We start from the raw sequence: 16743 nt of genomic DNA on the forward strand, positions 1-16743 counted from the left end.
AAAGAATCTACACAAGCAGGCATTAAGCAATACATCTCAAACCAAACAAGACCTCTAATCTCTTAGCAAGCCTAATGCTAAGCTCTAGATCTAGCCTTATCTATGCTTCTTAAACATTGGTGTGATGCTAAGGAGCTTGAAATCAGATCCTAACCTCTCAGTTCAGGATCAGCATTAAGAACATCTAGCCTAGAAGAGATCTACAACAATCAAGCTTGACCAAATCACACAAACCACAAGATCAATCCATCCTAACCATCCTCAAGATCCTAAGAAGACTACTCACAACAAGACATGATGAAACAAACCAAAAACCCAGAAAATATTGAAACTTGCATTATTAGAAAGATGAAACAAAGATCTTCAATATTAATCAAAGGATCAAACTCAAATTCTCAATATTAAGAAAGTTATGAAACTAACAATATTGAGGAATTTAGTCTTTTTCAAGTACAAGATCTAAGAAAAATAAAAGTGCAAAAGGAATAATTCCCAAAAGGGTAAAAACTAGGTTTAGAGAATATCTAAAAAGCTGGACTCCTTTGGTGGCTGCAGGTACAAGGCTTTATATAGGAGGGGAGTAGAAGCCCTAAAAATAGAAAAAGTCAAAGTAGTCGACGGCTCGGTCAACTCGACCAGTGCTCGGTCGAGTGGCTGGTCGAGCTTGCTTCTCTCATGCAATCTCCACTCGGTCAAGTCCTCCTCAGCACACGGTCGAGTGTCTGGTCGAGTGTGCGGTCGAGTTGGACTCTAGACCTTGGTTCTTCAGCCTTAACTCCCTTGTTTCCTCCTCATGATTGCTTCACATCTCTCCTCCATTGCTTCCATACTCCTTAAGCTCCAAAATCACCTGTTTATGCATGAAAAGATGCAAATGCAATGCAACTAAACTCTAATGCATGATTAGTGCTAAAGCTACACAATAATGGCCTAAATGATTAGCAAAAGATGCAAAAGATGTGAATAAACTAAGGGAAAAACAAGGTAAAATATATGAACATCAACACCCCCAAACTTAGTCTTTGCTTGCCCTCAAGCAAATAAACAAGACATAAGAAGGTAAGTGAGGTTTAAAAGTGGGATCTCAGCTCCTAAAGCTTGCAAATAGACCATCTAGAATCAATGTCCAAGTTACTAATACTATGATGCAAGTTGAATGAGCTGGAATAAAAGATTTTAGACAAGCATATCACAACCTTTATTGATTTGAGCCTTAGTTATCCATATGCATTCAAATCAACCATTTCCTTTAACATTCATTAATCAAGAACATGAATCAATTCTATGCAATGCTTAAACTCATTTGGCTTGGTAATAAAGGGTTTTGAGACAATGATGGTCTCTTTTTAGAGTGGGGCTTGTCAATATCAAGGTTCTCTCATGAAAATGGATTGAGCTTTAGAAGAATGCTAAAGGTAAGAACACCTAGACACATACAAGAATAAAACCTTGTCGACCCAAAGACACCCAAAGTGTTTATCCTAGCAATCTAAACCCAAATGATCCTAGTGCTACCCTTTACTTCTTCTTTTCTCTTTAACCCTTTTCTCTTTTGGTTTTCAAGTCTTAGGAGATGTTTTCTTATTTGATCTTTCTAGTGGGATGGGGGATTCTTACTTATTTGCTATGGTTCTCTTTTCTTCTTATTCTTAAGACATATAAGCATTTTGCTAAACTTTTCTTTTCTTTCTTTTCTTTTCATAACTAGAACCATCTTAAACAACACTTTTCTTCCCATCCTTTCACTAGACTTTGCTTAAACACAATCTCCTCTTAAAGACTCTACCCTTTTTCTTTCTCTTTTCTTTCTTTTCTTTTCAAAACAGCCAAGTCCCAAACCCAACAAGTGAACCACCTAGTCCTATCTAGTTTGAAAAATGCAAACTAGAACTACACAAGGTCTTACTCTTGTCAGTTCAAACCTAACACTTTCTACCAAGCTCAATCCCAAAAATAGGCCTCATACACTTAAGAATCAACAAGGCTTGAAAGAAGGTTTGGTTTAGGGGTAGGGGAACTGATCTTAACGTTTTGATCAGCTACTTGGATCAACAAGAGTGGTAAAAAGGAGAAAGATGATCCAAGTATGTATATGGTATCCATGAGTTTAAAGAAATGCACATATTGATAATTAAAAGTCAATATTAGGTCCTTATAAATAGGAAATGGTTTCAAATCTCAACATGCTTCAATTTAAACCAAATGCAATGCAAGAATTCAATGCTTGGTTCAATCTTATGCTTCTAACTACTCAACTAGCATCAAAGTACTAATAACTTGGGCTTTGATCCTAGTCTAGTGAATGAAGCAAGCTAACAAGGAAATAATCATCATAGATCCCTAATGCAAATATTATACAATTCTACATGAAACATGCTAAACAAGATCCTAATATGCAATGCAAACTACATGAACACTCTTTTTTATGAAGATTTTTTCAAAAATTTTCAAATTTTTATGGTTTTTCTATGCCTTAGATGCTTATGCAAGTGCTAACATGATGATGATAAAAATTTGAAATAAGAACACAAAACACAATGTCAAATGCTATCTCAAACCCTCCCCCAAACTTAAATCACACAGTCCTCTGTGTGAAAGAAATTGGATTGAGGATTCAAGATCAAAAACAAAACAAAGCACAACATGAAATGCAATGATATTTACAAGTGAAGGTGATGATGGTACCTTAGGGATTGTGGAAGAAGTTGTCCACATCCATCTGCATGCTGTCATAGGAGTAGTTGGGGTCAGGCTGGTGGCTTGGAGAAGGACTTTGGGGCAGCTCGATGACGGCGATCGACCGTGACTCGGTCGAGTGCGTGTCCGAGTGGGGGGGTCGAGCTGGACTGCGTGTCTCCATTACATGTCCCTTCCTCTTCTATTCAGTCTCCTTTGCTTCCCTGTTCATGAAAGTACCAAAGCAGAAATCAAAATACCAAAATTTCAAAGCAATATATACAGAGATACCTTAGGGACTTCCTCCCTAGTGAGCTTGTTTAAAGTCACTAAGCTTGACTTTTGATGCCTTTTCAGGCTTGGTTTAAATACCAAGGAGGTGATGAAATCCCCCCTGGTTCTATTTGGTAACCCTGGTGTTCCGTCTTAGCACTTGAACTTTGTTTCTTCTTAAGCTTGAGTCTTGGTCTTGCCTTCTTCAAAGATTTCTGGTTGAGCTGAGCTTGAAGTTCCTTCACTAAACCAGCTAGCACTTGAATTGGACCCTTTAGTTTTTGGACAGTCTTAGCTTGGGCTGAACCTTTAAATCCTAGGATTCCCTCCTTCCTCAAAAACTTCACAACTAGCCTTTTTCCCTATCATAAAGTGCTGACCTTCAATAGTAGGCTGATGAGTAGTATTCTTGATGTCAAACTTCATAGTGAAGTCTTTAGCAAGGTGAAGTTTGATGGTTCCCATCTTAACATCTATTACAGCTCCAACTGTGGCTAAGAATGGTCTCCCCAAGATGAGAGGATCTGCTGGCTCTTGATCCATGTTCATGATCACAAAAGCAGTTGGGATTTTTGCCTTTCCTACCTTGACTGGAAGGTTTTCAATTATCCCAAGTACATCCCTCTTGGATCCATCTGCCATGCCAATATAGAGATTACAAGGCTTAAAGTATTCATACCCCAACTTTTCAGCCACTGAGTATGGCATTAAGCTCACTGAAGCTCCCAGGTCACACAAACATTTGTTGAAGTGCATGTAACTAATGGAGCAAGGTAGATTAAATGATCCTGGATCTTCAAGTTTTGTTGGTATAACAGCTTCCCCAATCTCTTTTAGATCCTTCATGTCTTGTTCCTGAGCTTTCATCTTGGATAATTCAAGCAGCATGTCCTTGTAGGAAGGATTTTGAACAAATTTGCTCAAGTCAGGCCCTCTCTCCTCTTCTTTGTAAGCAATGGTAATCTCTTGTATAGCCATTACTTCCTTCAAGACTTTCACTTCCTCCTTCTTCTCAATGACAACCTCTTGTTGTATGGCCATTACTTCCTTCTTTTCAATGACTGCTTCTTCCTTCAAAGCCATCACTTCATCTTTCTTCTCAATGACAACCTCTTCTTTCAAAGCTGTCACTTCCTCTTGTTGCAAAGCCATCAATCTGCTTATTGGTTCAGCTTTTCAAACTGCCTTGCCTCCTCAATCTGCTTATTGGCTTGCCCAAGCAACAATTGTTGCATCATAGTGCATAAGTCAGGTGCTTGGGCTTGGTAGGTCTGAAACATTGGAGTGTGACACCATTGAGTCTGGAAACCTTGTTGTTGGTGCATGGGTGCATAATAGAACTCACTGCCTTGAAACATGGTTACTGACTCGAACAGACACTCCGTCGAGCACAGGCTCGAGTTGATGGTCGAGTCGACTGGGAAGTGCTGTCTATTTAGATCCGGCGTCTGACTCAATCAAGTGCTCGATCACGACTCGGTCGAGTGGTGGTCGAGTTGATGGTCGAGCTGGCACCTGAAACTCAATCACAGACAAGCAGGAGAAGAAACAAGAGCAGTAGTGAACAAGTGGTTATACGAACTTAATCTTAGACTAATATGGATCCTAAATGTCACAAAAACACACTCAAATGGGCAACGGCGCCAAATTGAAACAGGCTTATTTTGTATGGTGGTTAATGATGATGGATGTAAGCAATGGTGATATGAATGGAATGATGGATGGGTGTTTCAATTCCCCTTATGCTATTGCAGTACAAGAGGTATCAATCCTATCTGAGTGTTTGTGAACAGTTAAGATGTGCATATGAATCTAAGTTAAGACAAATGTAAAGATTGCTTGTCACTAACAATCCTAAAATGATAATGTAAAATGCAGAAAATAAACTACAAGAACCAAGAACTAATGCAAATGAAACTGAATGATTGAAACAGTAATGAAGCAAGAACAGAAATAGAAACTACTACTAATGAACTAATGCAAGACAATCAATGAACTGAAAACTAAATGTATGCAACAGGAATGAAACAGGAATGAGACAGGAATGAAATGCAAAACATAAACCAGAGTTCTGGGGATGAACTCGAGCAAACACTCGACCGAGTGTAGGTCGAGTGGGAGGTCGAGTTGGCTAAATCCGGAAAACAGAGCAACACAATAAAAACAGAGCAATGCAAATACGAATCAATCACAAGCAAGCAACAGGGTTAAGACTTTAAAATCAATAAACAAAGAAGGTCCTGAGGATGGATTCATGGGATGAACTAATCATTGTGGTTATCTAACTTGGTCAACAAATCTCAAGCAAACTTTGAGCTAACCTCTAGACATATGAATCTAAGACAAGTTTCTCCCACTCTCATGGTCAAGAAACAATCAAACCTATGCAATTCTAGACTTGTTCTCACACAGTAAAGAATCTACACAAGCAGGCATTAAGCAATACATCTCAAACCAAACAAGACCTCTAATCTCTTAGCAAGCCTAATGGTAAGCTCTAGATCTAGCCTTATCTATGCTTCTTAAACATTGGTGTGATGCTAAGGAGCTTGAAATCAGATCCTAACCTCTCAGTTCAGGATCAGCATTAAGAACATCTAGCCTAGAAGAGATCTACAACAATCAAGCTTGACCAAATCACACAAACCACAAGATCAATCCATCCTAACCATCCTCAAGATCCTAAGAAGACTACTCACAACAAGACATGATGAAACAAATCAAAAACCCAGAAAATATTGAAACTTGCATTATTAGAAAGATGAAACAAAGATCTTCAATATTAATCAAAGGATCAAACTCAAATTCTCAATATTAAGAAAGTTATGAAACTAACAATATTGAGGAATTTAGTCTTTTTCAAGTACAAGATCTAAGAAAAATAAAAGTGCAAAAGGAATAATTCCCAAAAGGGTAAAAACTAGGTTTAGAGAATATCTAAAAAGCTGGACTCCTTTGGTGGCTGCAGGTACAAGGCTTTATATAGGAGGGGAGTGGAAGCCCTAAAAATAGAAAAAGTCAGAGTAGTCGACAGCTCGGTCAACTCGACCAGTGCTCGGTCGAGTGGCTGGTCGAGCTGGCTTCTCTCGTGCAATCTCCACTCGGTCGAGTCCTCCTCAGCACACGGTCGAGTGTCTGGTCGAGTGTGCGGTCGAGTTGGACTCTGGACCTTGGTTCTTCAGCCTTAACTCCCTTGTTTCCTCCTCATGATTGCTTCACATCTCTCCTCCATTGCTTCCATACTCCTTAAGCTCCAAAATCACCTGTTTATGCATGAAAAGATGCAAATGCAATGCAACTAAACTCTAATGCATGATTAGTGCTAAAGCTACACAATAATGGCTTAAATGATTAGCAAAAGATGCAAAAGATGTGAATAAACTAAGGGAAAAACAAGGTAAAATATATGAACATCAGATATTCATGGATGATCTTTCAGTTTATGGATCTTCATTCAAGAGCTGTTTGGATAATCTTTGTAAGGTACTAGCAAGATGTGAAGAGGAGCATTTAGTGCTTAACTGGGAGAACTGCCACTTCATGGTTACAGATGGTATTGTGCTTGGCCACCAGGTTTCAGAAGCTGGAATAGAGGTTGACCGCGCTAAGATAGAGGTGATGACAGGTCTTCAACCACCAGAAAATGTGAAGTCAGAAAGGACCTTTCTTGGGCATGAAGGGTTCTACAGTTGTTTTATTAAGGATTTCAGCATGATAGCTAGGCCACTTACTGCTTTGCTGTGTAAAGATTTCAAGCTTGAATTCATGAATGCCGCATAGATTTTGAGAGGATCAAGCAAGAGTTTGTGAGTGCTCCAATTGTTCAGCCACAGAATTGAGATTTACCATTTGAGGTAATGTGTGATGCTAGTGGTTTTGCAGTTAGAGCAGTGCTGGGACAGAGGAAAGATAAGAAACTTTATGCTATCTACTATGCAAGCAGAACACACGATGATGTACAAAGAAACTATGCAACAACAGAAAAGGAGTTGTTGGCGGTGGTGTTTGCTTTTGAGAAGTTCCGGTCTTATTTAATCGATTCCAAGGTTATTGTTCATACTGATCATGTTGCATTAAAGTATTTGATGCAGAAGAAGGATGCTAAGCCTAGACTTTTGAGATGGATTCTTCTTCTTCAAGAGTTTGACATTGAAATCAGGGATAAGAAAGGAGTTGAGAATGGTGTTTTTGATCACTTGTCAAGGATTATGATTGATGATGATGTTCCAATCCATGATTTTTTACCTGAAGAACATGTTTACTTTGTTGATACAGGTTTTCAGACTGACAACGTGATGAATACACCTTCGGCTAAACCAGCATCGACCGACACCACCTGGGTGTCGGTCGACACCACCTACGAGACCAAAGTATATGTTCGAGACAATATTTCAGCATCGACCAAAACCACCATAAGTTTCAGTCGACACCTCTCTTTTACCGAGACAAATTGGCCGCTTGATGGAGATGTAGCCGCTGTGGCTAGCTCCAACCAACCTTGGTATGCTGATATAGCCAATTATCTTGCTGCAGAAGTAGAACCAGACAAATTCACAGGCTATCACAAGAAGAGGTTCTTGAGAGAACTTAGAAGATACTATTGGGATGAGCCATACTTGTATAAGCATTGTAGTGATGGAGTTTACAGAAGATGTCTAGCTGAGACTGAAGTTCCTGATGTTCTGTTTCATTTCCATGGATCAGATTATGGTGGACTCTTTGCTACCTTTAAGACAGTGTCCAAGGTTCTACAAGCAGGGTTTTGGTGGCAACAATGTTCAAAGACGCTCATGAGTTTGTCTCTCGATGTGATGCTTGTTAGAGAAGGGGACAAATTAGTAAGAGTATGAGATGTCACAAAATTTCATCCTTGAGGTTGAAGTTTTTGATTGTTGGGGCATAGACTTTATGGGACCATTCCCTTCCTCTTACAAGAATCACTACCTCCTAGTAGTTGTTGACTATGTATCCAAGTGGGTTGAAGCAATTACAAGTCCTAATAACGATTATGCTATGGTTCTTAAGCTGTTTAAGACCATTATCTTTTCTCGGTTTGGAGTGCCTCGAATTGTTATCAGTGAGGGAGGTAAGGATTTTATCAATAAAGTGTTTGACAAGCTGTTGAAGAAGTATGGAGTTCAACATAGAGTCACTACTCCATATCACCCGCAGACTAGTCGACAAGTTGAGGTTTCCAACCGTCAGATTAAGGAGATTCTTGAGAAAAAGGTAGGTGTTACAAGGAAAGATTGGGCTATGAAGTTAGATGATGCATTTTAGGATTATCGGACCGCTTATAAAACACCACTTGGCACTACTCTTTTCCATCTACTTTATGGGAAAGCATGTCATCTTCCAGTGAAATTAGAGCACAAAGCAGCCTGGACTGTTAAATTGATGAATTTTGATGCCAAGATAGCTTCAGAGAAGGTTAGTACAACTAAATAAGTTGGATGAGTTATGTTTTCATGCATTTGAGAATTCTAAACTGTACAAGGAGAGGACAAAGGATTATCATGATAAAAAGATCATCTCACGACACTTTGAGCCTAATGACCAGGTACTTCTATACAACTACCGCTTGACGCTGTTTCTAGGTAAGCTATGTTCCTCTTAATCCGGTCGTTTTGCCATTCAAGAGGTTAGACCATATGGAGCCATTGTGTTGCCGAACTCCAAAGGAGAGAAATTTATCGTTAATGGTCAGAGGGTGAAATATTATTGGGCGAAAGCCGAGATACCAGACGTACACATTGTGCATTTGGACGATCCACCCTCAGCCTAATCTGTTGCCAAGTCAAGCTAATGACTTAAAAGAAGCGTTTGGTGGGAGGCAACCCACCGGTAGAAACTAATTATTTTCTATTTTCTTATTTTTGTTAATATATTAACTTTTAGTTTTGAGTTTTATTTGTTTCAGAAAAATAATATAAAAAACAATAAAAATGTTCGGACAGCATTGATTAGAGCATAGCATCGACCGACACCACTTGGGAGTCGTTCGACACCGGTGTTGGACCGCATAACAGATAAAAGGCTATCCGGCTACATACTTTTGGATTTGTTTAATGGGCTTTGAATTTTTAGTGGGCTGGGTTTAACTGATGAGCATCGACCGACACCACTAATTGGGTGTCGGTCGACATCGAGAACAGACGCGAAAAACCTTTATAACCCTAGCCGTCTTCTTCATTATTCACCTTCCTCCAAAACCCGACCAAACACTTCAAAACTTCATAACTTCTTCAATTTTGTTCCGTCTTGAGTGATTTTTGGTGCTAACCCACTCAATTTTCCCTCTTTTTTTCAGATCCAGTGTCAATTTCCTGGTTTGGAGCGATGTCACTCCTGAAAAAACAGAAAATGACTGGTGGCAAAGCTTCTTCTTCTCGCCAGTCCGGCCACCGTCAGCCACCGCGAGCTCCGGCGAGACCCTCCACCACCTTGCCTGACCTCTCTCTTCCTTCTCCCATTCCATCTCTCCCTCCATGGCCAAAGGAGGAACATGCCAAGATTAGCACTGAAAAGAAATGGGATGATGAACCTCTTGTTGAGCTTGGGAAGCCTGTATTCATCAACAGGCCATTGCTGAATCAGTGGGGGGAGAGTATGAGACAATGGTGTACAATGCTTGGTTAGAAGTTACTATCAAACCCACCAGGTTTGTTGATCCTGCTATTATTCATAGGATGGTAATTTATGCTGAGGTTTTAGGTTTGTTAGAGAAGATGCGCTTGGGAACTGTATGCTCTAAGCAATATGATTGTTATCCGGATTTAGTGCGTAAGTTTATGGCTTTTATTAGTATTACTTATGAGGATAAGCAGGATCCGCAGTCTTATGGCATAAGATTTTCTGAGATTTGTGATATCTACGAGTGGCCCCATTTCTTTCAGCACACTTCTCTGCCAAAGCAGTATTTGGGTGTTTCTACTCTTTGGTATTTCATAGGCATTGGAGAGTATAACTCCAAGGAGTCTCTTCAGTCAGATGTCAGACATCCAGCGCTCAGGTATATTCATCGTGCCATTGGCAACACTTTCTTTTGTAAGATGGAACCAGGAAAGATGAGAGCTTGAGAGCTTCAGAGCTGTACTTGTTAGGCCTCAGAGTTGGTGACTTGATTCACCCTTTTACTGAGCGTAGTGATCCTGGAGCTATTAACTTTGGGAGTGTTTTTGCACATCACATGGTCTCTCTGCAGGCCAAGCCGTTTATGGGTATTGGTATTAAGACTGAGTCTGTGGGGAGCCTTCTTACCACGATTTTTCAGTTCAAGAACATATCTACCAACGGTTTCAGTGTCATCACCAAGAGGAATCTCATGGATGAAGGTTACTTGAAGAGTGCTACTTGGCTGAAACAGGATTTGATGTGGAGGTTTTCTAATGACACTGGAGAGCATTTGATTCGGCCGCCGCGACCTGATCTTACCACCATTGGTGATGAGGCGGAGCAGTTACGTTTTACTCCTACTGCTGATGACTTTGTTGCTTGTCCTCCTACTCGTCTCCATCGAGTACCGCGGACTACTCCTGCTGTTGCACCTGCGGTTGACCCTGATGGGGGTTTTGAGGTTGGTTCTTCTTCTGGGACCGCGGCATTTGAGTTTCCAGAGCCTCCACAACCTTTTGCTACCATGGAATAGGGAGCTTATCAGGAGTACCAGACCTCCACTATGTGTGCCATCTGAAACGCTATTGCTGAATTTTCTAGGTGTCGCTGCATTTTTCCTACTAGGCGCAGATCACCATCCCCTCCTGCCGGTCGAGGTGCTGATACTGCCTAGCTTCTAATCATGGTTTTCTTTATCTTTTTCCTTTTTAGGTTGAGTCATTTTTCTTCTTGCATTGAGTCAGTTTGAGTTTGGATTTGTATGAAACTAATGAAATATCTATCTATCATGTTGCTTTTAACTTGTGTTTGAATGCTTCTTAACAGACTAATCATCCAAGGATTACTTACCAACACAATCTAACTGCAACTAACAAAGGATTTTCGATCATGTTTTGTCCGCAGAGGGTGTCAATCAACACCTTCATGGTGTCGGTCGACACTGTGAACTTCACAGAATAACATTGGTTGACCCATGGGTAACCTGTAACCAGTTCATCTTTTCATTACAATTTTCAATACATTTTTGTTTAACTTTGCTTCTCTCTTTCTTGATAACACTGGAGACAATGTTGTTTAAGTCTGGGGGAGGTGTCTACTAACTACTAACTATGTTTTTGTTTCTATTGTGTCAGTCAAAACCGTATTTTATTTTTATTGAGTCAAATTTTTCAAATTTTTCTTCTGGGTATGATCTTTAACTAACAGTTTCTATTCTTTTGCTAACACTCTAATGACTCTTGATTAAGTTTGACCTCAGAACCGAAGTGTGGAAAAGACTATGAGTTGTATGAACAATCCCGAAAGCCTTATTCAATGGATATCTGGTTAAATTAAAGTTTTCTCAATTTTTATCAAGATTTTAACTGGACTTAATCTCTTACTTTGGGAGTTGGAAATCAATGGACTAGACTTCTTCTTTGGGCCATACAAGACAGTGCAAGTTTTCAAAATATGTCTCCCCTCTCTCTTCCCTTCAGTACTCTAAAAAAAAAAGAGAAAGATCATAAAAAAATGGAGAAACAAAAAAAGAAGAAGGATATAAGTGAGCTGAGGGATGTCGCGTAAACCTGTGCATACTTCTATAAAAAATTGTTTGATAAAAAATGTAAAATGATACTCTAGAAAATTAGAGAAAAATCAACCCCTTGTAAGTGAGAAAAGAGAGAGGAAAAGAGATGTATGAAGAATGTCTTGGCAAGAAGATAGATCATATGCCACTGATCGATATTCCCAAGGTAAGAACTCGCTTTTATTTGCTTTAATTTATTTAATGAGATTACAATGGCAAAACTAGAGACTCTAGAGGATTGTGGGATTTGAGTAAGGAATGTTGATGCTTTTTATTGACAAGTTGTATGAAGTAAATTCTTGAGAGTCAAGGCGATGAAGTGCGAAGATCAATTGCTTGCAGTTGAGTGAGTTCATATGTTTTCAAACGTCTTTAACAGGTCTAAGTTTCTGTTTTGCTTGAAGGCAAGCAAAAGCTAAGCCTGGGGGAGTTGATATATCATGGTTTTTACGGTTTTTAACCATGATATAAGTGTGCCCATAGAGCATCATCCAACTTCTTTGTCCAATCCTTCCTTGTGATACCTACTGTTTTCAAAAGAATTACCTTGATTTCCCTGTTGGAAACTTCAAATCGACCACTAGTTTGAGGATGGTAAGGAGTAGCAACCTTATGCTTCACTCCATGCTTCTTGAGAAGAATCTCAAAGACCTTGTTGATCAAGTGTCTTCCTCCATCACTTATGACCACTCTTGGAATACCAAACCTTGGAAAGATGATTGTCTTAAACAACTTCAACACCACCTTTGCATCATTAGTAGGACTAGCTATGGCTTCTACCTATTTAGACACATAATCAACAGCCACAAGTATGTAGTTATTACCATATGAAGAAGGGAATGGTCCCATGATGTCTATATCCCATACATCAAACACTTCAACTTAGTTTGAGGCATTTCATCGCTCATGCTGATGTTTCCCTTTCTTTGACATAAATCACACTTGGAGATAATCTCTTTAGTGTCCTTGAACATTTTTGGCCACCACAAACCAGCTTGAAGGATTTTTGTAACTGTCTTGAATGTGGTGAAGTGACCCCCATAGGCTGCTCCATGACAAAGTTCTACTACCCTTCTATCTCTTCTTTAGAAACACATCTTCTATAAATTTTGTCCTACAAAAAGCGAAGAGATAAGGTGCATCCTAGTAGTAGTTATTGATGTCCTTAAATAACTTTTTTCTAGCATATCCCACCAAGTTTGGTGGCTAAAGACCACAAGCTAGGTAGTTAACATAATCTGCATACGAAGGACTATTCTCTTCTAAACTTATGACCTCTACAAGCTTTTTCCAAGTCTCATGGCTCTTATCTAGAAGTTGAATTGCCATTAGCCGCTATTCCAGAAGTGAATCATTGATTGGAATCTCATTGTCAATCCTCAATCTAGATAGATGAAAAGCTACTCAATTCTCAATGCCTTTCTTATCTTTAATCTCCAAATCAAACTCTTGAAGCAACAATATCCAACTCTTGAGCTTGAACTCCAATCTAGAGCTTGAACTATTGGAGCACTAACCAACTCCAGATTTGGAGATTTGGAGATTAAAGACAAGAAAGGCATTGATATTCAAATGGTAAACTAGATTTGGAGAGTGTTCCATATAAAGAAAGAGTTGGTTAGTGCTCCAATAGTTCAATATCAATTTGGAGCTTGAACTATTAGAGCACTAACCAACTCTTCATTTATCTTCTTGAAAGCTTGTAGACACTCCTCATCAAACTCAAATGCAACATATTTACACAACAACCTTGTAAGAGGCCTAGCAATCTTTGAGAAGTCTTTTATAAACCTTCTATAAAACCCAGCATGGTCCAAGAAACTTCTCATTTCCTTGCTGAATTTGGTGGTGCTAGATTGGTCATCACATCAATCTTAGCTCTATCAACCTCAATGCCCTTCTCTGAAATCTTGTGTCCCAACAAAATCCCTTCTTTCACCATGAAGTGACACTTCTCCCAATTCGAAACCAAATTGGTTTCTTCACATCTCTTTAAAACCCTGCAAAGATTAGAAAGGCAAGAAAAAAAAATCTTCATATACAAAGAAGTCATCCATGAATACTTCAACAACATTTTCAATGAGATCCGAGAAAATGGACATCATACACCGTTGGAAAGTAGCGGGTGCATTACATAGTCCAAACAGCATTCTATATATATATGAAGGTACCGAGACATGTAAATATTGATATACGAAATAATCCTGAGTAACCGTCTAAAAAGCAATAATGACTATGGTTTGCTAACCGTTCTAACATTTGATCGATAAACAGTAAAGGGAAGTGATATTCTAGAGGCGGCATTAACTTTTCTATAATCAATACACATGCAATGTCCAATTATAATCCTTGAAGGAATTAACTCATCTTTATCATTCTTAACAACAGTGACTCCTCCTTTATAGGGTACCACATGTACCGGTGAAACCCATGTACTATCCGATATAGGATATATGATACCCGTATTGGAGCTTTAGAATCTCTTTCCTCACTAGATCTCTTAGGTTAGGATTTAACAATCTTTGTGGTTCAATGGAAGTCATTGATTCATCATCTAAATGTATCCTATGCATGCAAAGAGATTCAAAGATTCCTTTAATATCATCTAGTGAAAAACCAATAGCTCTCCTTTAGTTCTTTAATTTACCTAGGAGAGTAACAGTTTATAGTTCACTAAATTCTTCATTGATAATAACAGGATAAGTAGAGTTTTGTTCCAAGAAAATCATACCTTAGCCCTTTAGGAAATGGTTTAAAATCAATCTTGGGTTCTTTAAGCTCACTCAAATCATCATTTGAGTCCCATTCAACTGAGTTCACCACCTGCTCTTTCAACTCAAGGAAGCTTCCATTATCACTAGAAGGCTTGCGAGAGTCAAGAATCTTCTCATACCCTTCACTATCTTCCTTTAGTAACCCAAACTCTCCTTGTTTAACAGTCAAAGTGTTTTGGGGCTCATCTTCTATGGCTAACTCTTCCAAAAGCTTATCAGCCAAAACATCCATTTCTTCAATGTAGAAAGCTTGTCTTTTAATTTTAGGCTTCCTCATCACCTTGTTGATGTCAAAACACAAGGCTTCCTTTCCTAAATTCAAATGAATCTTTCCTCTTTTCACATCAATCATAGCTCCTGCGGTTCTTAGAAATGGGCGTCCCAAGATGAGTGGGTCCTTTGGTTCGTCATACATTTCTAATTCAACAAAGTTAGTTGGAATCTCAAAATTCCCTACCATGACGGGTAAGTCTTCAAGCAGTCCTACCGGGGTTCTAACTGACCTATCCGACCTATCCGCAAGAACAAGGGAGATTCTACACTCTTTGTAGCGAGTGAAACCTAATCTTTTGGCAACCGAGAGAGGCATCAAGCTCACACTATCCCCAAGATCACATAAACAATGGCTAAAAGATAAAGGTCCCAATGAACAAGAGTGAAACTACCAGGATCATCAAGCTTCTTTGCTACTATCTTGTTTTGAATGATAGCACTACACTCATGGGTTAATATTATCATTCCTTGAGGAACTTGTCGTATGATGGGTTCAGCAAGAATGCATCAATGAGTGGCATTGTAATAGCAACATCTATTATTTGTGCATCAAACATAGCTCTATACTTGTCCACTTGTTGTTTCTTAAACCGACCAGGAAATGACAATCTTGGCTCAAGCCCTGGATCTTCACTCCCATAGAAAGATCTCCAAGGAAAAGCACCAAAACTCCAAAATCTCCCAAGAACGCTCTCTTTCTCTCTGTTTCTCTCTGAAAAACGGAAACAACACTGAAACCACGACCTAGGTCGACTTTCCACTTAAATAACCCCATTTTAAGGTTTCACTTAAATCAAACCAAACAAAATAAATAATTTAAATCAATATGGTCGAACCAAAAATTGATGGTGTCGATCGACACTTCCTTTGGTGTCGATCGACACCCATCCCCAAAACCAACAAATAGATAAGATTTTAAAATTAAACCTAATTATTCTACTGAACAAAACCAGGGCCGACCCATAAATTACCTCTTAATCGATGAATCCCAAAAAAATTTTCAAAAAATCCGAAACTTTGCTGTCCACCAACAAACTTCGCAGTCGACCCAGGAAATTTCAAGTGGACTCTTCCTTTTCTTCCCCACTTCCGTTGTTTATTACATCCTTTTACTCTTCGCCAACATCTTTTAGAATTCGCCTTGCTCCATTGTTATTGTCGATTTGATACCTATCAACAAGTTCGTTCTTTAGTTCCCAAATCATACCACAACATAATCTTCATAATTTATTGAACATAACATCTTCTTAAATTAATTGTACCAGAATTGTTGACAAAAGCCACTTGAATCACTACTCCGGTTCAAACGACACAAACGACTCCTTGGTTTCTATTGTTGTTTAGGGTTTAATGTTTCATTGTGTTTTTATTATTCATTTTTTTCCATTTTATAAATGAAAATGACACTTTTGTAGTTACGAAATTAATACATGGTTTAAAGTCTTTTTACAACAAATTAGTACTATTCTAGTAAGTAACACTTTATATGTGTTAGTCTAGTAATAAACCAAAATATATGCGCTACTTTAGTAATTCTTTCAAAATGAAATATTTTCAAACCTGCTATATTACTTCTAATAATTAGCTAATAAAAAGTATTTTTAAATAAAAATAGCTGGTCATAACGCCCCTAAAGGTATTATATCTAATATATTTTTTTCTATATTTCAAATTTTATTCACAAAAGTATTCTTATATTACTAACCGCACGTTCTAGATATGTTCTTCCTTTTTTTTTTGGACAAAATTCTTCCAAATTTAACAATCTATGAACAAATTAAGCTAGATAAAATTAGTTTTAATAATAAAAATAACTTATATGTATATATATATATATATTATATTATATTAAGTAATAAGCTAATGATAATGCACCAACTACACACAGAAATATAAGGATCTATATATAGATAAACACAGTAAATTGATAAAAGATTTATTGCCTCTAATTTGGACTTAGTGATAAGAAACCTAATGAATAGGGAAATCCTTTCGTTGCTATATAAACAGTCTTTGTGCCAACAAACTAGACAAACCATACAAAATAAAAGAAAAAAGATA

General features: G+C 38.4%; 1 protein-coding gene across 1 annotated transcript; it reads right to left on the reverse strand.

Annotated features, from left to right (window-relative positions):
* Window positions 1–12091: 12091 nt before the first annotated feature.
* Window positions 12092–12689, reverse strand: LOC147919193 (uncharacterized). The gene is made up of 2 exons (XM_087503887.1): window positions 12627–12689; window positions 12092–12415 (listed from the first exon to the last, which is right to left on the reverse strand). Exons 1-2 carry the CDS (start codon window positions 12687–12689, stop codon window positions 12092–12094), a joined length of 387 nt encoding a protein of 128 aa, XP_087360013.1.
* Window positions 12690–16743: the final 4054 nt, after the last annotated feature.

The sequence above is a fragment of the Camelina sativa genome, chromosome 20 (genome assembly GCF_030686135.1).
Source record: "Camelina sativa cultivar CO46 ecotype springtype chromosome 20, ASM3068613v1".
NCBI classification, from domain to species: Eukaryota; Viridiplantae; Streptophyta; class Magnoliopsida; order Brassicales; family Brassicaceae; genus Camelina; species Camelina sativa.